The sequence below is a fragment of the Rhinolophus ferrumequinum genome, chromosome 16 (genome assembly GCF_004115265.2).
Source record: "Rhinolophus ferrumequinum isolate MPI-CBG mRhiFer1 chromosome 16, mRhiFer1_v1.p, whole genome shotgun sequence".
In the NCBI taxonomy this organism is placed as follows: domain Eukaryota; kingdom Metazoa; phylum Chordata; class Mammalia; order Chiroptera; family Rhinolophidae; genus Rhinolophus; species Rhinolophus ferrumequinum.
The window spans coordinates 52,116,143-52,139,365 of record NC_046299.1 but is presented as its reverse complement, the minus strand read 5'-3'; the positions used below and the strand labels follow the sequence as shown (position 1 = coordinate 52,139,365).

The 23,223-nt window shown below is 41.9% G+C and overlaps 1 protein-coding gene across 11 annotated transcripts in view; it reads right to left on the bottom strand.

The window, feature by feature from the left end:
- Positions 1 to 2,340: 2,340 nt before the first annotated feature.
- The window catches only part of KAT6B (lysine acetyltransferase 6B), a 173,527-nt gene continuing 152,644 nt past the window's right edge, over positions 2,341 to 23,223 (bottom strand). For 3 of the 11 annotated variants that reach the window (XM_033130120.1, XM_033130123.1, XM_033130115.1), the window contains exons 14-18: positions 12,935 to 13,166; positions 12,497 to 12,656; positions 11,544 to 11,894; positions 9,097 to 9,388; positions 2,341 to 6,476 (exon numbers count right to left, since the gene is read on the bottom strand). In XM_033130120.1, coding sequence (XP_032986011.1) covers positions 3,943 to 6,476; positions 9,097 to 9,388; positions 11,544 to 11,894; positions 12,497 to 12,656; positions 12,935 to 13,166 — 3,569 coding nt within the window. In that variant the 3' untranslated portion in view covers positions 2,341 to 3,942. The remainder of the gene's footprint in view (positions 6,477 to 9,096; positions 9,389 to 11,543; positions 11,895 to 12,496; positions 12,657 to 12,934; positions 13,167 to 23,223) is intronic. The other 8 variants (XM_033130124.1, XM_033130126.1, XM_033130125.1 and 5 more) reach the window with 4 other exon arrangements.

The following is a 23,223-nucleotide window of genomic DNA, read 5'->3' as shown; positions in this document are numbered from 1 at the left end:
TGCAGATCACCAGTTATGTCATGTCTGTAAGACATCCAAAAGGTGTCCAATGTTATTTGACTCTGAATCTACAGAGCTCAGACAGGAGATATAGTTCTGGGAGTTCTCTCTACTGAAGTGGAATTTTAAGTCAGCGAGTACTGAATGAGATAAGAGAGGAAGCCCAGGTCTGTGTGCTTCCATCAACATTTAGAGTAAGGCCTCGGTGGCCAAGGGGGATCCAGGAAAGGGGACAGAGAAGAGAGAAGGAAAAACAGGAGCGTGGAATTATGGGCCTGGGTACAAAGAAACGAAGGTACTGCTTCAGAATACAACAGTACTTGTACTCTCAAGTACTGACTGTAGACCAACAATGGCTTGTCACAACAAAGTAACCTGTATTTATACAGCACTTAACAGTTGTTAAAGCATCACGCATTTATTAGCTAAGCCTTTAAGTCAGAGAGATAATAAGTTATGGCCTGTTCAGAGTCAAGTGTTCTAGAAAAAAAAAGAGCTGGGATTTGGAGATAACTGGGTTTGTTTCAGCTCACAAATTATAGCTAAATTGGGGCAATTACCTTCTTTGAGTCTCAATCTCCTCTTCTGTAAACTGGAGACAACTGCCCCATGTCCTGCACAGGGTGGGTGTGTGGATCACGTGGAAAGACTGTTAAAATTCTGTAAAAATATTGTGAGTCGTTATTCCTAAAACAGAATGTTGACAAGGCAGGCAGATGCCTTCACTCCTGAGCGATTAGAAAGGAAAGGTGGGCAACTGACCACCACTTGCTAAAATTTTCATAAACGAAAGAACACAGTACTGGGTTTAAAAGATGTGACCTGTTCATCTCCACCTACTGATGACTGTATTTCAGCCCAGATGAATCCAAGTTCCCGTTTTCCAGGATCCTTGGGGGTCTCATTTAGGTCTGATTTCTCTAATGAGAGGGGGTCAGTAAGGAGGAGCATGCAGGGTTTTCTGAGGTCACTTCAGATCAGCAGTTTCTCTCCTACGCCAAGCCCTTCTGTTCTGTCAGTGAATGTTGGGACTTGGGGCCCGCGGAGGGGCTCCCGTACCTGGCATCGCCGCAGTCCCTAAGGAGCCTGAGACACAAGGAGTGCCCAGTCCTGTTCTCAGATCTGGTCTGGCAGATCTGGGGCAGTGACTGGGGCTTGCCCACAGCTCCCTGGAGGATGCTGAGGCAGGCAGGACGTGGGGGTGGGGCTCAGGCTTCACATAGACCAGGGTGTGATTAACAAGCCACTGCCAAAGGGAACTCAGTCCCCAAAGAATCTTAACACAAGAGGAAAGACCAAATATGTGAAGGTTTCCAGGGGAAGCCTAGGGGAAGTTCTGCGTCCCTTTCAGATCGTTAGCAGCCCCCCGCCAACCTCCCAGGCCCAGGCAGCCTCTTGCCTGAGTGTGGACCCCCTGGGGTGCTAAAAGCCTTGGCTGCTCCCGACTGACCCAGCAGTTGATGCAAACAAGAAGCATACCATCACTTCCCACTCTGAAGGTGAATTCCATTTCCCTTCCTCCCAGCACAGAACCTGAAAGGTTCTCTACTCCCCTTTGCGATGGCAGCTACTGCAGAAGTGTCTTCTTGGAAGCCCTCCCTCAGCCACTACAGATTTTCCTCCATTGACTGCATTTGTTGAAGGGACCAAAAGATAAACTCTCGACACTAAGCCCAGAATGCTTTGTAACTATGAGAGAAAAAGAATAAGGGTTAGAGCACAAGGCAAAACCCCGCTGGTAGCCTCCCTCTGTAGGGCCCGTGATTGGGGCACGATCCTGCCTTTTCGGAGCGTTATTCTGAGTCTAAGGTTTGTGTCCATGAGCTATATAATTATAATACCTGTTGTTTGGTGTGTGTTGAACCACTGGTGGAAAAGCAACGTTCTTCCTCCTAAAGGTATAAGATTCGTGACTGGCTTCATGGGAGAGACATTTTGAGAGCCTGCTTACTGGGCCAGTTTCACATGGATGTCAAGCCAATCAAGCATTCATTTCTCGGCCTGTCGCTTGAAAAATCAAGTGTTTTATCAGTCAGACAGAACTTTCTCTGAATTCCATAAAATAATGTTTGAGAACCCTGACTTTTTTTTTTTTTTTGGTCTAAACTTTAGACGCTGAAGAAAACACACAATCACTCATTCACAACGGAGCAAAACTTTCACACCTTTTTCCAACTTACAATTCCAAATTGGGTGTTTTTTTGTATTAATCTATTTTAAAACAATGAAAGTTGCCACCACTGTACCAGGCCCTAAGGGGAGTTTATACAGACTGTACAAATGAGACAACTGGAGATTTGTGCAGGATCCCTTTGCAAATGAAGATCAAAGTCAAAAAGAAAAAAACAAATTCACTTTATTTTAAAGACAATGATTGGCATACAGAAGGTATGCACTAGCATAAAATAAACTTTCATGAAAAGCATTAAAATCCATTATAAATTAATTTATTAAATAGGTATTTGGTATATGTGATGGTTTTATTAGATAGTACTCTTATTTATTGCCAACCCCCTCCCCCAAAGTCAAAACAAATCAGAAAATCTCTTAACTCCAATTTACACTAAATAATTTATTTTCCCAAAATGTGTATGTGTTCTGAGATGTGACACATGATACAGTTCAATTGGTCATTCTCTATCAATCATAATATGACAGGACACAAGAGGCTAAAAATGGCTCATCATAATTTATTTTATGTTAAAATGTACAGCTTTTTTTTGTTTTTTTGTTTTTTGTTTTTTTTTGAAGTGACTGACTAAAAAGAGAACAGATAAATACAAGAGTGTCGCTGGCTCCTATTTTATACAAGGATCACGCCTCTCCTGCTTGGCCCTTACAGTCAACCCTGTACAGGTACAAAGGCTACAAAAAAGGAAGCAATATAAACAGACACAAATAACTTTTTTGCTTTTTTACATGCGATTTGTAAGCTTAGTTTGCGCTATTCACAAGCTACTTCTCTATTTTTCCTTAAAAAATAACTCCAATATTTTATAAAGATAGAAAAATCTACAGATGGAATGAAAATGTAAAGTTAGAGGCATTTCCATAAAATAGCAACTTTACACCAAATTCACTATTTTTTTTTAAATCCTGCCAAGTATTTGGACATATATGAAATGTTTCAAAACCTGACAGATAAACACTGAGATATGCTTCATTCAATAAACAGAAGTCTGCATTTATAAAACAGAAAGCTGCCTTTTTTCCCCAAAGAAATCTGTCACCAAAATGGAAAAGGGTCTCAACTTTACACCAAACATTTAGCAATAAAACCCTTTTGACTAACCAAATGGGAATAGCTTTTATAGCTCTTTACAGTTTTATAATTAACAAAAATATAGTTTTTTTTTTAAACCCTCAAATTAGGGCACCCTAATCAAGGCAAAAAACTTAAGAAATGGCTTACTGTTAGCACAACACTTGTACAGTACTACAAAATGCACTGTCACTAACAAAGACATTAGCGGCATGCTGAAGTGTCACCTTAAACAAAATATACAATAACTGAAATGCTAAAGGCATTTACATGGAGTGGACAGGGAAGAAAAAAAAAAGCTCTAGGTTCAGTATTATCAAAACAGATAATCTGGGGGGGCGGGGCTTGATATCCACATTGTTTAATGGAAGCAGGCACAACAAGTGGCTGCCTCCAATTATAGTCCAAAGAGAGGCCTTCCTTTGCAGAGAATTTCATATAAAAGTAACAGAAACAAAGTTACCAAAAAAGAAAAAGGAAAAAAAAGAAAAACAACTTGTATAAGGCTTTCTGCTGCATACAGCTTTTTTTTTTTTTTTTTTTTTTTTTTAAATAAATGGTGCCAACAAAAGTTTTTGCATTCACACCAATTGCTGGTTTTGAAATCGTACTCTTCGAAGGTATTTGTGCAGGTCAATCCAATAGTGATGCCCGGGGGGTTTTGTGACAGCCCATGCTGCCTACCTTCTCATGTAGGACCCATTGAGAGATTGTTTGGACATGCCCGTGTTCATATAGCTGTGGTGTCCGGGGGCCGTGTACATCATGTTCCCGTGGGGTGGGGTCTGCATTGGCTGCTGCGCATATGGCTGGGTCCCCATCATGCCCATCTGCATCTGCATAGGGTATTGGGGCGTTTGATTCATGTAGCCATGGTTGCTGTGGTAGCCACTGTTCATCATCGGCTGGGACATGCTGTACCCATTCATGGCATTGAGAGTGTTCATGTTCATGTTCACGGAGTTGACATTGTAGGCTGGGGCTGGCATCAGGTTCACGCTCATGTTCATGCCTCTTTGCATCGTCAAAGTCCGTGCAGGACCCTGCATGGCTACAGTCTGAGAGCGGCCATAGATTTGCGACTGATGGGTGGCAGCGGCTGGTGACAGGGATGCCGATTTGGTTCTCATGGAGACGTGGCCCTTGCTGGCAATCTGGGTTTGCAGTCTTTGGCTGTGGGAGATGCCAATATTTGATGCAGCCATGTTCCGTTGCAAAAGAGGCGGTGGCAGATTCATCGGAGGAGGAGTCAGGTTGGGGGGTGGGGTCATGGTAGCTTGTGCTTGGGGTCCCCCAGGGACGGAGTGTGGAGACTGAGAAAGCTGAACAAGCCCTGTGTTGCTTAATGGTGTGGACAAAGAGGCACTGTTTGCATAGGAAGTTACAGCAGCGGAATGGCTGTAAGGCAATGAATGATCAATAAGTGTATTAGTTAACTGCTGCAGTTTGGCAAGGCTGAAAGTGGCTGACGGCTGTGGGTAGTGCCCAGCCCCAAAATCACTTTGACCCATTCGTTCATACAAGCCGATGTTGGCGTTGCCGGTCTCGGGGATCTCAGCCAGCTGCATTGGCGGGGTGAAGTTAGCAGCCATGCTGCACTGAGCCAGCTGCTGGCTGCTGCTCGGAGGCCTCTCCACCACACAGCCTTGAGGAGACTTGACGCTGCAGGTTGGGGGAGAGCTGATGCTGGTTTGCTGCAGCATGCTGCAGCTCCCGCTGATGTTGGACATCTGCTGGGTGACGGCACAGCTGCTCTGTGTCAGATTGCTAGAGGTGAGGTTGCTATAGGAGCAGCTGTTCTGTGAAGAGCCATTTCCACAGATGCTGCCGCCCATAGTAGAATCATAGCTGCTTGGGTTTTCGTAGTTCTCAGTTGTGCTCTCGATACTGCCCAGGTCACTAAATCCGCTGTCTACGACTTGTTGTGAATGGTCTGAAACTGACGGGACATCCATCATTGGACTGGTTTCCATGTTCTGCAAAGATGGCACTGAGATGGCACTTTGATCTGGGCTGATTTGGGCATAGCCGTTTTCTAGGGCAGGGACACTAGGACTGCTGACAGAGCGTACTGACTGGCCGGGATGGGAATGGACGGATGAAACGGGGCTACTGTGGTCTGACTGTTGGCAATCGTCCAGAGTGGCAGCAATCGGTGGACTTTGGTCTGCGTGGGTGTAGTTCTGTAGGCTTCTACATGCCTCTTGAGTCTCGGCACAATCTTGAAAGGTGTCGTCCTGTTCACTGTTCTCCTGGGTCAAAGACTGAACTGCCTGGACGGTCTCAGAGTCGATTTCCATGGTTGCTGTACTTCCCTCTTTGAACTCAGAATCTACTTCTTCACTGTTCTTTTTGTCCTGTTTCTGTGCCTGTTCTTCAGGGGCTTCCTCATCAGATTCAGGTGCTGTTTCAGTGTCTCCAGCAAGCCCCTTAGGTTCACTGTTACACGAAGCTGCAAGGTCAACGCCACAGTCCATTAAGACCTCTGGTTTCGAATGACCAGGCTGGACACTAAGGTCTAAAAAAGCCTCCTGGTTTTCCAGTGCTTCTTTGAAGGCTTCCCTGGGGCGTTCTTCCTTCTCTGCCTCCATAGACTCCAAGTGACTCTCGTCTTCATCATCTGCATCATGACCTTCATTATGAGACGGCTCTTCATCCTCTTCTTCCTCCTCGTCATGATCACCCAAGCGCACGGGGGCGTCTTTGTCCGTGCAGACTTCCGGTTCCTCTTTTTCCTGACTTTTGGCACCACCTGGATCTTTTTCTACATTTCCTTCTTCCTCCTCCTCCTCTTCCTCTTCTTCTTCCTCTTCCTCCTCTTCTTCCTCAGGTTTGATTGGATCGTCTTCCAGTTTTTCACCTGGTGATTTATTTGGACTTACAGGTGCACACGTTTCCTCCTTCTTGTTTTCATCTCGAGGCAGCAGGGGTTCCAGAGCTTCCTTGACCTCCTCCTCAATCCTGGTGGGAGTGGGGCTTCTTCTGTCTTCTAGAGTCTCCTTCTGTTCTTCCACTGTCACCTGGTCATCAGGTTCCATGGGGGTTTCTGGTGGGGTGTACAAGTTCAGTTTAAATCCGGTCTTCCTTTCTTTGTTCGGCCTCCACTTAGATAGAGCACGCTTTGATCCTTTTGGCCACACTTGTTTGCACTTTAGAGGTTCAGGATTGTCTCTACTGCCTTCTTTCAAGTTATTTGCATTATCATCCATATTGTCTTAGCAAGGAGACAGAGAGAAAGGGGAGGAAGAAAAGGTTTTAGAAAGCATTACCATGAACAACTTGAATTCATTCCTCTAAATTAAGTAGCAAGCACTGCTTTCAATTTAACATTTTAAGAGTTGATGGTAAAGACATAATCAAGACTAATGTAGAATAATATTGTGGTATAAACTGAGTAAATAGCCTAGGCCTAGGAAAATAATACATGTTATACAGACACACACGCACGCACGCACGCACGCACGCACGCACGCACGTCTGATAGAAAGCTGTGCTCTTTATAGGAAGCACCTGGCAACTTAATAAACTTATTTAAGTTTAATGAACAAGACATTCTCTGATGCAAAAGCCCGGAATTCCACAATGTAAAAATATCCATTTGAACATTTACAAATGAGGAGATACAGGGGGAAGGGATTAATGCTAGCTCACAGACAAATCACCACTGTACTAGAGAAATGAATAGAGGTCTAAACTCACATATCCATCTTGGGAAAGTGAACTTTGGTTTATGGACAATTACTGGATTTAAATGATCTCAGATGATATTATTTACTTTGATTTGAATGTTCTCTCTGGCATAAAAATAAACTGTGTACCTCTGAAACAAATGAATAACTAAATACCCAAAACACAAATGCATCTATAATCTACTACAGGATCATCATGACACAAACTATGATGTATTTACCATGAAATTATTGAACATTTAAGACACAGGTATTATTTTTATCACTAATTCTGTCCAGACTGTATTTTGGATCAATTTGCTGCTCCAATGTATGGTTTGAATATTAAAGTAAATAAGAAACACACCATAACTGTCAAGTTCATTTTAGTTCAACTAATCTTCTTTTTACTGTACATGTATGCACATATGAATATACACAAATATGTAAATATATTTCTATATATATAAGTAAGCAAATAAACACATGAATAAATATAGATAGAAAATACCCAAATCTTCTTAAGATCTTTAGAAAATTAAAGATAATACTGGTCTCCTGGAGGGGTCAATTTAAAGGAAAAGCTTTACAAAGAGAAACAGTCTTATTGGGAGAACAAAATTTGGAAAACTTATTTTAGAGAACAAAAATAAGATCTAATCATCAATGTGGAACACAGATCCCTTTGCCAGAGTGGAGCGATTTCTAATCCAATCAGTGCAAAGCAGGGAGAGCTTTTAGCTCATTTATGTAGTAAGATTACACATAAACTTACCTGCAAGTACTACAAATTGGTTAGCTGAAAAGAGCACATATGCGACGTAGACGGATTCCTTCAGAAGTGCAAAGTACAATACCCAGTTAGCAGACATCTCAAGATGTTCGTTTCTATTCATACCAACAGGTGAACCCATGCCAAGCCTCTGGATTCGACATTCTTATTCCCACATGTTACTGGACCTACCAGCTTTTGTAGGAAACCTCTCTAAATCAGAAAATGAGCTTTCTCATAATTATTTTTAAAGAAAGAAGATCCTGAAAGGAATCAGGAGTAATATGGCCACTTAGAATTTTTAAAGACAAATGGCAGAAAGTAGAGAATGAAGGCAGTGATGATTCATGTATAGGCTCCTGAGAAGACAGCTAACAAGTGGAAATCCGGCTCAATTTCCATAAAAACAGATTTCTGGCTGCAGTTTGTTGTTTATGTCTATATGTTTGTTTGTTTAAAGAAACTAAAGAATAAGGCTTGGTTCCTCTATGCCCAGGTTTAAGATGTCATTCCCTCAGCAAAATATCGTATGCAGCAATAGTTTTCCTGTTAATTAAGCAAGTCAAGAAGACGCTTGCTCATGTTCTTAAAATCTTGGCTTTTCACAAAGTGAAGAGTGATAACCTGTGGTGCCCAGGGAAATGAGATGGCCTGTTCCCTAAATGGGAACACAGGAAGTTTTGAATAGAGTCATTTCACAGTGAAGTGGAGAAACTGTCCCACAGATCCTCATGACTCAGCTGGGAACACAAGTTTCCAGACCAACAGGCAAGGGGTGGTTGCTTTTAAACAGGGCATCAGAGACAATTCGCTGGTGTTTTAGTATATTTTTAGATGGGGTAGGCGTCCCTTCCATGCAGCAACTGTAAAACAGTAATTTAAAAGGAAGGACAATTTCCTGATTTCTACATTACCCTGTATTAACAAAGCTAATAGTGATGGTTCTTGGCACACCACTGATTATATTATAAGATGCACCATAGATTTACTAAGATTTTTCAGGGAAAAAACTATTGAATTCAATGCTCACATTGATCATAATATCTACCCTGATTTCAGAAATTGCAAACGTGGGTGGGAAAGATACACATTAGAATTAAGGAAATGTAGCGTATTTCTTATTGACAGATTTCAAAGTTTTTGAGGATAAGCCAATTTCTGGAAAGTAAGATGAACCCACCTAAAGGAATGTTCTGGCCTTAGAAGTTGTTTACCATAAAATCCAATTTCAGGAAGAAGGGACAGAACCTTTTATGAATGAGAAAGGACAGATGAGCACTTATTTTGGGTGGGTCCACACATCCTCACCAATGGGCGTGACTCCGGTTGCCTGTTTTTTGGCAGTAATGTACTGATATTCACAAAGGTAAGACTTTTATAATTCCTCCACTTACTTCTACAAGGGTCAGCATTCTGAAAGCAATGATTGTCTTTTCCTTCCTCTTCCTCTGTTTGTCTTTTCTTCCCAGGCTGATGTTGGAATGCTTTTCTCAGGACTGGCTTCCCACCATCTTCCTCCACTTCAATCTCACAGGTAGGCTCCAGCTGTGGCATTGGCCTCTCTTCATCTGAATTGTCAAAGGGCTCATTCAGTACTTCTGTCGTCTCAGAAATGGTCTCAGTGGTTACACTGCTGTTGATCCTCCTGCGTTTACGACCCCTTTTCTTCTTTAGTACAAAAGGCCTCTGAAATTAATTCCAAATGTAATACATAAAAGCTCATGAGAAATTAAATGGTTGAGTCGATATGCAGCAAACACGTACTGAACATGTGTCTGAGACTCTTACACGTAAAGACTTCTGGACTGCCTTGGTATTTAACCTCCCATTGATGTTTAACATCCTTCTCGGGCTCCAACTACCCAGGCAAGTGTCTTCCAAATAAAACAGTTGTTTACTCAAGCAGATGCTTTGAGAGGGAACATCCTAGCAGCTTAACTGTAGATTTTAAAAGCTAAGTTTGCTTTTCTAGGGTATATTTTCCAATAATACTTGCTGGCTTCAATATCCTGTACATCACAGCTTTTAAGTCATCCTGGATGACTATAAATGTTGCAATAATTAACTAGCCACTGGGTCACTCATTTAATACTTGATAACTGTTCAAGGATCACCTGCTCCACGCAAAGCACTCTAGGAGGAATGATGGTATACAAGACTAGCCTGCTTGTTCCCATTTCATAAGACTTCAGGAATAATAAGAGAAGAGGAAAGGGTACTTGAAGAAAGGATTACTCTACTGTTTAAAATATTAACAGTCACTTATTGGTGGCTCCAGGGATGTCAGCAACTGACAATTTTATAAGATATTTTAATATAAAAAGCATCTAAAAAAATAAAAGATGTGAGATCTGTCTTATTTTTTCTATAAGATATAAACTTTTTACCTAACTGCACTAAAGGTTGGCACAAGTGACGCCCCATAATTTCAATTATAAAATGTTTTCCCAAACAAAAAATATTTAATGATACAAAATTAAAAATAGGAATAACAGGAAGATTTGCTGCTAAAATGTAAGCCCATAAAATAATAGGCCCCCAAAATTATTGAAAATACATTGCAAAGGAGGGTTCAAACTGTGTGGCTAAAACTCAAACTCTAGGTACACTGTATCCGAGAATTATTGTGTCTTACATTTTTAACTCAATGAATGTTCACTAAAGAGCATATATAAGCCTGATAATCATAGCCTGTAATTTAAGATTTATGGTTATTAATCCCCCAACTGGTTTGCCCTCCCTAATCCACTAGAATTTTCCCAAACATGAGTATAGCCAATATTAAGAGCTAGTTTTCTTTAGGGTGAGTTCATTTATATGATGGCAGTTCATATCATGTATTGGATAATTCTGGTTTTTGATGTTTTTAAAACAAGTTTCTTTTTGTTATATACATAACACACAAATACAATTTCCTTGTAAGAAACCAAACATTATTCATAACCCTGAGGTACTTTCTCCCACCTCCCCACAGCTGCCCTCCCACTGGAAGACTCCATGCTTTGAAGAAAGCGTACCAAGCCGGGAATCAGAACAGCAGGTTCTTTGACAGATGTCACATAGGATGGCCTTATGGCAGAGTCTTAACTTGTATTGTGTTATGTCTATCAGTCGTGGCTACACTAATACTATATTGCCCCTCTTCATGTCACAAATAGAGACTGAAGACAAAGATATCAGATCTGGGCTGAGCAATTACCTAAAAGCCAAAATCCATCTTTTACCTTCTGCACAGGGTGTATGAAGAGAAACCACCAGGCTACTAAGATACGAGAAATTTCAGTAATGTGTACTTGGGCCACAAATGCAAAATATCAGCATCCAAATGTAGGTCCTAAAACACTTTCTAACAATTCTATGCCAAGAACAAGAAAAAGAAAGAGAATCAGGAGCACTGGGCTTGGAGTCTGAGCATTCATCCGGTCTGGCTCCTTTCTAATGAGCTATGTTACCTTGGACACGTCTCCTAGACTCTCTAGGCCTTGGTGCTTTCATCACAATTCCTTGAAAGGTGGCTTAAGAGTGCTCTCTCTCTCCAGGGCCCTCGTCGGTTCCCATAGCCTGACTTACTCCAGTCCCACAAACCAGCAGGTGGCAGTAACTACTAGACTAGAAAGCCAGCCTATCCCTGGTTTCCTGTCATAGCACTAACAAACCTCAAAAAGTAAACACAATCATGACTGTAAGATAAACGATGATGATATATGATCTGTGGGACTGGATACAAATAAACTACATCTAAAGAATAGAGAGTGAAACAAATACTAATAGAATGTTTGCAATGACAAATAAGATTTGATTGAAACTGACTCACAGACTGAAAACCCAAACAGACACATACCTTTCTCTTTATGGCAACTGACTGTGGTTTAGTTAATCTTGGAGGAGAGCTATGAATATTTTCTTCTTCCTCTTCTTCCTCCTCCTCTTCTTCCTCCTCTTCCTCCTCCTCTTCCTCCTCTTCTTCCTCTTCGTCCTCCTCTTCGTCCTCCTCTTCTTCCTCTTCACTGCTCTCTTTCGACAGCTCCATCAGTTGCCCTCTCTCCCCTGCCACTGGCCGGCTCTCCGGAGAATGCAAATATTTATTTTTCGATTGTACTTTTGCAGGTGATTGCCTACTGTTAGCTCTAGATGACAGGATTTCTTGCTCCTCCTTTTCCCAGCAGCTAGCTTGTTCCATGAGCCGCTCCGCCTAAGTGGGGGAGGGAGGGTAAAAATGGTGGGCCAGTGAGAGGGCAGTTACGTAGCCAGAGCCTCTCAGGATCAAAGGCAAAGGATCTCTAAGTCATTTCTGATCAGGACAGCCAGCCAGCCAAACAACATTCCAGCTGCATCATCTCAGGACTCTTTGACATCAGTTAGGATAACAAATCAAAGAAGATTGGGTTTCATGGGATATTTAGCAGTATTAATGATGCAGCGAATTGATTTGAGTCCTTTATCACTACATTACATGCTCACTGGCATGGAGCACTTTAAGCAAGTTCATAAACACAAAGAATCGATTGACACTGCAGCCTTGGAGCTCAGCACCAAATTTGATCTGATTACATGCTGTCAGTAGTGAAAAATGCTGCTTTGTGATCAATGATAAATGTTTCATTTTTCATACTCAATTCAATAAAATTATCATGTCTTAGCATGCAACCTCAGTTAGATAAATTAGTGCCGTATCATTTCACAAGCTCTCTCTATAATAACCAAGCTTCTGACCATGATGTTAATGACTTCCTTAGCTCAAGAATGCTGCGAGATTGAAGTTACACAACTTAGGCTGACGGAGCCAACCATTACCTCTTTCTCAGCTTCTCGCTCTTCTTCAGAAACTGCCGCGTTAGAAATTAAAATTGGGGTCCACCTCAGACTCTCCGGATCAAGTTCGTTGGACCGGGAACAGGTTTTCAGCTTTTCCATGTGGCTCAATATCAACTTTTCCCTTCTAATGATAACAAATCTGTAATGTGATGAGGCAGAACAAAGCGCAATCAAAAGCTGAAATTTCATTTCACCTTCACATAATGACATATGCTAGCACGAATATTACCTGGGTTAGGAAAAATCAGAAAGCTCATCAGTGAAGAGGTACAGCAAAAAAGTGCCATTTCCCGTTTTTTTAATAATACCATTGGGGAAACCTCTTATCTCTACTGGAATGAATCTGCCTGACTCCAGGGATCCTTTCTGGTTTAAGATGCTGAGGCAGCCAGAGTTGCCCGGGGCACCGGTGCTCACCTGCCATCCCTCTTGTCAATCATGTGAAGGTGCTGCAGAGTGGTGGCGATGTCGTGTGGGCACATGCCCGTAGCTCTGCTGATCGCCTTGATGCTGATGTGTCTCTCGTGGTGGTGGTAGAGATACTCCAAGATGACGCTCTTCCAATAGGCCAGGTAGGAGAGACGGCCCAGGTCCGAGAGTGGCTTTTCAGGAGACCCTGCTTGGCCTTCTCTTCTAGAAAGCAAATAGCCTGGGGCAAAAAAAACCAGGGTCACCCTCACTGTGCTGTTTTCAGACATGGAGGTGGGGGCCACTCATAATATTGTTAAGTAGCAACAAGGCAAAAACATGACATCAGAGAAGGGCACACATTTTATGTGTGCTGTCTCTTCCCAGGTATAGTGATTTGATCGCCATGAAGTTTATGCTTCCGACTCTTTCACAGTGGCACTGAAGTCAATTCCCGTAGCCAGTGGTCTCATTCCAAACATACATCGTGGCATATTTAACAAAACCAAGGTTGAAGACACTACTGGTAAGTCTCAACATCCAAGTCTCCCCACCAGCTTTACATTCTTTCGAGAAATGTCAGGCACTTAGAAATCCTGTCGAGCGACCACCCCAAACATTAATGGGCAAGTTGTTTTCCGCAGGAAGGACCTAATGACCCTTTGACAGCTGGGTCTCAATAAAAGAGAAGGGCCTCTGTCGACTCAGATTCTATATTGCTTGTTACATTTAACTAGCAGGCTGATCTGAAGCTTTGTTTTAGGACTAATGAAAGAATGTCTTTTAAGTCCACTGCGGCAACTTACATCAGCTCCACTAGCTCTATTTTCACCTTTTTCATGGAAATTAATTTATAAACCAACCCCAGAACATTGTTCCTACAAATTAAAACAATCTCCTTAAAGCACACTGTTTCATGTATATTCAGAAAATCCCTGAGCACGGTAAGCTTTTGAACGTGCATTTTACAGCATGACTGTGAAGGCTCTTTGCAAAGGAACTTTAAAATGAGAAAAACTTTAAATCCACTTGAAGGTAATGAATGAAAGCTGGTGGCTGTCTTGGTAATTAAGAGCCACTTATGCAGCAGAGAAGAAATGCTATAAACTAATGGCGTCTACCTTGCTCTAATTATCTATTTCAACAGCCTCACCTTCATGAACTTCCTAAATTTAAACAAACATCAACCATATACAGTAGGTGGCAGCAATTACAAAATCATGCTGCTCTGTAAACCGCCCAAACCTTTTCAGCATTTTTCTTCTTTATCTACATTTCCAAAATGGCTGCATTCTCAAGAATTTTCTCAGCTTTAGATTTTTTTTGTTAGGAGAAATGCTTCTGATGCATTTTCTTGCCTCTCAAAATCACTGTAAATAATGCAGAAATACAGAACAAGAAATCTAACCTGACCCTGGAGTAAAACAGCATTTTGATGGTTTTAATCTGAATGCCATTATAAAGAATAGGCATATATTTAACTTTAGGTTTTGCTGAAGTTTTCTTTTTTTGACTTATTTGTCTCTTTAACTCACGTTTAAGTGCAAAGAATTTGACTGAATGCAAAAGCACCACAAAATTGTATAGTCAAACCGTTGCCCACACATCATTCAGCTGCACGCAGAGGCTTTCAAGAGCAGTGTGTCAGGAATGCTAACGTGGCGGCCACTGTGCCGAATCCAGCCTGTACCATGTCACTATGAAGCAAAACTCTGTCACCAGCGTACAAAGGATGCCCAAGTCTAGAACACACATAACTGGTGCATCCATCACTTGCCTTCTAAGTGCTTGGAACATGCTGAGAAATGTACGCAGTTAGCTCGAGGTCCCAGCTCTATACTCCTGGGGGAAAGAAAACCATACCCTGGATATAGAGCTTTCCCCCTTTTGTCCATGAGATCCCACAATTAGAAGTACCCTGCAGTGACTGTGAAATTCCCTAGCCCTTCACTCGTTCTCATCTGAGCCCTACAGCTGGGGACAGAAAGCACCCCCCTCAGCCTAGCAGAAAGATTTCTGTACAACCCAAATGGTCACAAGGTGATATGTGCCCTCCCTACCTTATGTCCCCCACTACGATGAGCAACCTTATCCAGGAAGCACAGGTATTTCTTTGTTTGGTGTTTTCTTCCCACAATTCCTACTCTGGGCTGAGAGCAAGCAGCCAGAATCCTCCCAAAACATATTTTACCCAGCTGTTCATGTTTTTACACCTTCAGGTAGTAGATACACCTTATCACGCACGGCCTGAGCCAACATTGTTTAGGCCGCTGGAACTATGAAGCAACTTGGGATCTGCAGAGAGCACTTAGGCATAAACCTTTCAGCACCTGCTATTCCCCCCATGTTAAGTGGTCGTCTCCGGGGACGCTCCCTTGGACACAGTCGTGCCTGACTGACACATGCCACAGAAGAGTCCTGGGGCCTGAGGGGGCAGGGAGGCAGCGTGAATACCCCGAGCCCACCAAACACCTCCGCACGGAGCTAGGGAAGGCTACAAGGCAGAAAGCTGTCAACACCTGCCAGGAAGCCATACTTTCCTGGGTGCTGGATAAAAAACTGCAAACCCAAACTCCAACCAGAAAACATCAAGCAGGTTTTCAGGGATGACATGTACCAACATGACAGACCATACAAGGCCACCCTCTGAAGGTGTCACTGCGTTGCCTGCAGCTAGATTCTCCTTCTCTCTGACCCTCAAGGAGCTTATACCAATGAAAGGAGCCATTTGTAAGTCTACAAAGCCTCCTCCAGAAGGAGAAATTTTTGGTTTAAATGGGATAAACTTCAACAATCAAAATGACCAAGGATGGTTGGCTCAGTTGGTTAGAGAGCAGTGCTCTTAACAACAAGGTTGCTGGTTCGCTCCCCTCAGGGGCCACTGTGAGCTGTACCTTCCACAACTAGATTGAAACAACTACTTGACTTGGAGCTGATGGCTCCTGGAAAAATACACTAAAATAAAGTTAAAAAAAATAAATGACCGAGGATAAATTTCAGATCCATTAAATGAAATCACTTGTAGAATGGTAACATATATAGCTGAGAAGAACAAGTTGTGTCATGTCTACTCTACTTCATTTGTGCACAAGGTTCATGTAATACGTAATTTAAATTTTTCCTGCAGCAGGTACTTTCCCCCAAAAAAGCTGTAGCAGGTGGCACGGCACCTCACTGCTCTGACCTTCATAACACAGAATGTTTTAAAGAATGAATTTCTTGCCATCTCATGTTTCCTTCTGCTTTTTCTAGGCTCCTCAAATAATAATTACTGTATAGCCCATTGACAGGATAATTTTTGGTAAGAATGTTTACTTACTGAATAGTTACAGAGATGTGGCAGTTTAAGTTATAGCTGTTAAATTTAACTTACCAAAAAAATTCCAAATAATCTAAGATGCAGAGAAATAAAAAGCACTTATCTTGGAAGCTGATGTATTATCCTGAAGCATCTGAAACAAGTACAATACATCCCTGGTGAATAGATTCCCATGGTGCTCTAACACCTTTCCTTAACTCAGGATACTGTCAATCAGAAAACCTGAACTACCCCTGGGGAAACTTGGCTGTTCAGACTGAAAACAACGTGATGTTTGAAGGATAAATCCTAGTAGCTGCAGTATATATATATTAATCGCTCGTGTATTACCTTTTTAAATTGTGAAATTATTCCCTTTAAATTGTCTGTGATCCAGAGGTGCTGGTGAACAGCACTCTGCAAATCTGGAGTCTTGCAATTGAAAGCTAACTGGCCTGGAAACTCCTCACCCACGTCAACTGTCCTGATACTAGTGAAAGCTGGCTTCTTCTTTTGCTTCACTGGAACTACTCATCCAGGGGAATGAGTTTCAGTGTATGGACCAAACACTTAATTCAAAAGATTACCAAGGTGTTTGCTTAAAGGCTAACCTACTTGTAGTAAGAGAACCAACTGTCATCTTAACTAGCCCTGATCCCTTGTGTTTGAAATGGCTAACTCCTTCCTCTAGGGAGAAAAAAAGTGGTAGAGTTGCGTTCCTGTAGACAGATCCATTAGGATAAGGAAGGAACTATCTAGACAAGGTCAAAATTTGTTTTTACAAACCTCAATTCCCAAATTAATTAAACTCCCAGCATATTAACTGCAACCCTTTTTAAATATGAAACATTCCTCCCTTTTAAGCTAGTAATATTTCAAGATTGTGGACGGGTCCAGAAGTGGAATGATGTTCTTAAGCAAGGGTGTGGACATGGATAAAAATGTACCCCCCTCAAAGGCAGCCATCCCTCACCTGTGCACACCTTCATCTTCTACTACCTGGACCCAGACTATACGAACTTCCGCAAATACAAAAGTATAAACTTTGGCAAGCTACTGCCAACTCCCACCTGTCTGGATTATGTGAGTTTTGGGTAACTAGCTGCTTTTAGGGGGAAGATAATCTTCAAGGATCACTCACCTTTCATAATACACCTGTTCAGCTCAGCAAACCCTGCCGAAAGGTTTGTATCAGTAGACGGCACTGGGTTTGCAAGCCAGGGATTTACGACCGCTCTTGAGCAGAGGAAATCCCATGGCTCTAACCATGTATCTCGTGATTAGGGACGGAAATTCACTGGTCTAAGCTCATCTGTTACTGGTTTCTGGGGTTAAGCAGCTCTGTGACCAAGTGGATGGATGGGATGATGTCAGTTTAAATAGTGATAAATAAACTTGACAGGCTATTTATGTCTCCTCGCTGAAATTTTGTGGTGATTTTGCAATTAGTTAAAGAAGGTGGCTGAACCTTAGCCTTCCCCATTGTTGTAAGAGATCGGGAATGTTCTAAATGACCTGTGACCTGCCTGAAATCTTGCTGCTTGCTATTTACTAAAACATATAGATGCCTCCTAGCAAAAATGGAAAATGCTGAATTTTTGAGATATTTTTTATTTTAAGAGATTGGTTTTAAAACTGAGGAAATTTAACACATCGCTCCCATAATTCCATGGGCTTGAAGTAATTATCGAACAACTTAAATAAATACTGCTTGACTTCTTGGTCCACTTCCTATAGACCAGTGGTTTTTGGAGAGGGGGAGCAGACCAGCAGTATCAGTATCTCCTGGGAACTTGGAAGAACTGCAAAATTCTCAGCCCTGTGACTCAGAAACTTTGGGGGCAGGACCCAGTACTTAGCGTTTACAAGCCCTCCAGGTGTCTGGTGTGTACAAGTTGGAGGACCGCTGCTCCAGACTCTGCAGTGGAGCTGCTGGTTCTGAGGAGGATGTGGAAACCACCTGTGCAGTGGGAGAGCCACTGCACCGACAGTGGGACTAAAGACCTGCAGACAGGTGAGGAGACTTCACTCAGGTCCCTGGTGGCACAGAACCGGGACAGGAATCTCCAAAGCCCACCAGAATGACATTTAGCTACAGGTCACTGAGTTGCTGAGTGGCTTTGTGCATTGGTTCCACGGCTGTACTTCTCGACCTTCACCTCTTGTTACATCTGGATTCTGATTTGGTAGGTCTGGGGTGGGACCTACCAAGTCTCTATACCATGGACCTTGCTTGAATAACAAGGGTTTATACATTAAATCAGTGGTTCTCAAAAGTTTTGGTCTCACATCCTCTTTACATGTAAAACACTTTACTTAAGAGTTACTGTTGATAAGGGCTATATCTATTAATTTTATAAATTTGACAAATACTTATTAATTCATTAAAAACCCAATGACCCAATATGTGTCAACATAATTTTTATGAAAAAATTACAATTTCTACAATACAAAAAGAATAGCAGGAAGGATAGCACTGTTTCACATTTTTGCAATCTCTTCAATATCTGGCTTAAAAGAAAACAGCTAGATTCTCTCATCTGCTTTGGTATTCAGTCTGTTGTGATATCACAGGTCATGAAATTTCCTGAAAATTCCATTGCACACTCATGAGAGAATGAGAGTGAAAAGGACCAAGAATATCTTAGTATTACTTTGAAAACAGTTGTGACCTTGCAGATTCCCTGAAAGGAGCTTAGCGATCCTCAGAGGTCCGTGGACCAAACTTTGAGACCATCTGCATTAAATAAAAGATGAGAAGAACTTTTTAAAGTTGGGAAACAAGGCCACAGGTACTTTAACACAATACGGCATTTACTGAATACAGTATGACAGATCCTGAGAGGCATTACAACTTGTTAAGTACAAGGGTTCTAGAGCCAGACTGCTTGTAATGGAATCCAGGGTCCACCATGTACCAGCTGTGTGACTTTGGGCAAGTTATTTAACCTCTGTGATTCAGATCCATTCATACAACATGGAGAATTATCATAACTGTTGCTTAGGGTAGTTATAAGAATTAAACGAATCAATACAAAGCACAGACAGTGCTTGGCATATTACAGAAACCCTATGTAGTGTTACCTATTATTACTGTGTTTCCCCCAAATAAGACCTAACCGGAAAATAAGCCCTAGCATGATTTTTCAGGATGACATCCCCTGAACATACGCCCTAATGCATCTTTTAGAGCAAAAATGAATATAAGATCCGGTCTTATCTTCAGGGAAACACGGTATTAGTTAGCATGTTGAGTGGATGAAATCTCAAGGTGATCACGTGGGTGACTAGGTATCTTACATAGGGGAAGAAATAAAATTTGGACAGAAGGAAGGAGACAGACTGTAGGGTCTGACTGAGAAGAGCTAAATTTCTTTTCCTATTTTTGCCTGAGGCGCCTGAAAACTACTCCATTCACTCCACTGCCTCAGACAAACGTTCTCCCCATCCCTGACCCTCCCCGCCCCCAGCTAACCACCCAAATATAATTAAAGGAAGAAGCCATGACAAATAAATCTATATATTGTGCTTCAGGAATGATCCCAGGAAACTGGCGACTGAAAGTTCCCAGCAAGCAGTTCTGTGCCCCCCAAATTCCCTTTGGCCCTTAAATCTTTCACTTCAAGGATTACCCTCAGGAAACAGCAAGCCAGTCAAACCACAACAATGACTGTTTAAGGGCATCAGCAGAACCCAGAAACAGTCCCAGGACAGATGAAACAAAGACACATATATTCTAGAAGACCAAGTGTGTCCCTGGGAAAATGGCCTGAGCCAGTGACACCCTGGACTTAGGTTTCTTTGGGGAAGGAAGGCTGGCTGCCCTGGGTCACATACCAGTCTTTTTAAATATCTTCCTTCTCCAAGACCCCACGAGCTCCTCAGCAGACTGCTCCAGTGCTGAGCTCTTCCTCAATTATGCAGAGGGGCCACTGATCTTTCTTACTGAATCCTCATCAACCCCCAAGTCTACTGGGGAGAGGAATGAAGTTCTTTCCACTCCCTGGAATGGAAGGTGCACGGTAGGGGGACGGCTGCCCTGCTGGCAGGATGCATGTGTGTGCACAAACCCACAGACCGAGCCAGAATTTACCAGATGAGTTCCATGGTTCTGAGGGGGTGTGGACTCCCTTGAAGGGGCTGGTTTTTCTGTGTGTCAGTCATCCAGCGAAAAGGTAGGTGCTCATATGAACTCACAAAAATGAATTCACACATAGGGTCTCAGGGGGCGGGAATGGGGACCCTCCTCCCTCTACGACACCTGGGAATGAGCTCCTCCCGGTGTGACAGTGACCAGGGCCAGAGACAGACCCCTGTGAGGCAGCCATAGGCCAACAACGAGTCAGTGGTATTTTTATAACAGATGCTGTAATTCCATGAGAAGGCCTCTTTAGTTCTCCTTTTTCTATCCTCTAGTCTAGCCCAATGGTTCTCAATCCTGGCTGCACATTAGAGTTACTTAGGGGCTTTTAAAAAACCATGGGTATCCCACATAATCTCAACTCTTACCTATTTCAGGCCGGTCTAGGCTCAGACATATTACGGGTTATATTAAACAAAGGGTCTTAGGGACTCTACCTTGACCAGAATGTTAAATGGGGGTACAACACCAATCCCACTTCTCCATTTCTGCCACGCCAAAGGGCTATGGTGGTAGCAGTGGTACCTAATGAGAGATCCAGGAGAAGACAACAAATTCTCGAGGGAAATGGAGATATCTAAGAATTGAGGCTAGGGAAGAGATGGTCACTCGGTGAAGACAGCTCTGTATTAAACTTCACAGAAGTTTCATTTATTTAAACATTTAACTGAGGAATATTTGTTTATGTGTGGCATGTCACCATACTAGTGAGGTCCTGGTCTGGAGTATTAGAAGAATATAATTTTTCTAGAAGATGACCAGGTGTGAAATAGATTTGGTTTCTCAATTTTCTTGTTAGAAAAATGAGCTACCTCTGACAGGGACAAAATGATCATGGAACAAGAGATGTTATACTTTGTCGACAGCACTTATTCTCAAACTAAAATCATTTGGGGAAGGCAAGAATTTTTAAAAATATCTTTCCTTAAATATATTTGGGAAATAACCAGATTCTTCATGAAGTCCACTGCCTGTTACAAATCTAAGTAAAGGTCTGATTGTCACTCAGAGGCACTTCCAGTTAGTTAATGTAAAGTCCCACTACCACAGCCTTTGAAGTGACAGAAATTAGAAATATAAGTCAGAATAAAGCCCTCCTCTTTGACCTGTTTTGATTTTGCATAATTCAAACAACTTTTAAATTCTGGAAAACTTTAGGAAAAACAAATTTACTAAAAACAATTTTTTAAAGATGAAGTAACTTGGTATTTGACAATGACTTCCTCTCTTTTATAAATAGGCGAAAGTCCATAATGGAGATTCAATCTGAAAAAACTATTTCAGAAACTACTTTAATTCTTCCAAGTTGAAACCTGGATAAAATTTCACATTTAAGTTACAAAATCCTGGTAATAAGAATTTACCATTGGAAAGTTATAAAATTTTAAACAATGCATTAAACACACACACACTTCAAGTAAACCATGTGCTCCAAGCAATTAACTGTGTTCTTACTTCACCTGTAAGACCCTTCTCCTATTGCTAAAACATTACAATTGACCTTTTCCTTAAATAAACTACTAAAAGCAAAAACTGGAGTTCCTTTTGCCCACTTTAATAGGTCTGAGGTTCTGTGGGGGCAGCTGAGATAGTTCATTCTAATATCTAGTCATCTGGCCCAATCCTGGCCAGCAGGCTGAGTGGGAGTGTTTCCATCAGCATGGACACTGCCACTATTTCAGAATCAAGCTATGGGAGGCAGGATGGTTAGAAGAGCAACTCGCCTTTCAATTAGGTCTCCCACAACCCCCCTAAAATATTGTGTGCGCGCGCGCGCGTGTGTGTGTGTGTGTGTGTGCACTATAATTTTCAAAAACAGGACAAAGTATGTTGTAATTCCCATTCTGGGTGATGAGCTTTTACGCAGCAGGACTGAAGAAAACAGTGGGAACACAAAGCTCTAAAATTTTTCTTTGTTTGCAAGGTACATTTCTAAAGGGAACTTGTCAGTCTTTGAGATAACTTTCTAAAATCAAAGCACAGCCTCTTCACCCAATCTGATTGATCAACTAATACTGAAAACATAAGGTACAGAACCTATCTCTAGTTATCCTCAGGTCATCTAGACAAACAGTCCTATTCCGCTGGTGTACAGAAATCGCAAACTTCTCTTTTCACTTATTTTTTATTTATCTCCCATAAGCTTTCAAGCAGGATTGGAGGTAAAAAGCCTCTGGAAATAAACGCTTGTATCCCCACAGGGCTACTGATGAGCCCAGTAACTGATGTATGGACAGACATGTAGCACATGCTGGGGGTGCAGGCGGGGTGAAATGAGGTGTTCAATTAAGTGACTAGCTGATTTGCCAGTGGAATTCATATCATGTATCTAGCCTTTAATCCTATAGGAATGTTAAAGTCCAAACTGGCTACAGTTAAGATGTTAGCCATTGGAAAAACAAAAACCTGAAATATCAACATTAGCAGTATTAAAGATACCGATTACTACCCCTTCAGTTAGTAGGTGGTTCCTTTCTCGAAGCCTGCTGTTTAGATAGGCTCCCTGGCAATACTTAGAGTTAAGAGTTCAGTAACAACACATTAATATTAACACAGCTCTTGCCACAATATATTAATTATCCCCGTGAGCCTTTACACTGTGTGGTCACTGTTCATCAAAGAATCTCCATTCAACTTTCAAAGCACTGGAATGTCTTAGTAGTGTGTTCAATAGTTCTAGGCACTTTTCTAGTTAGGCTGTACGCAGATGCTCCATTTTCCAAATTTAATAAGGAAAAGAAGCTCTGGGAGTTTAATTTGTTAACTAGTACGTAACTGCTGAACACAAGAACCACAAACTACGTAAATAACAGGAACTCAAATTGACACGGTAACAGCTAAAGTTCATTTTTTAAGAAT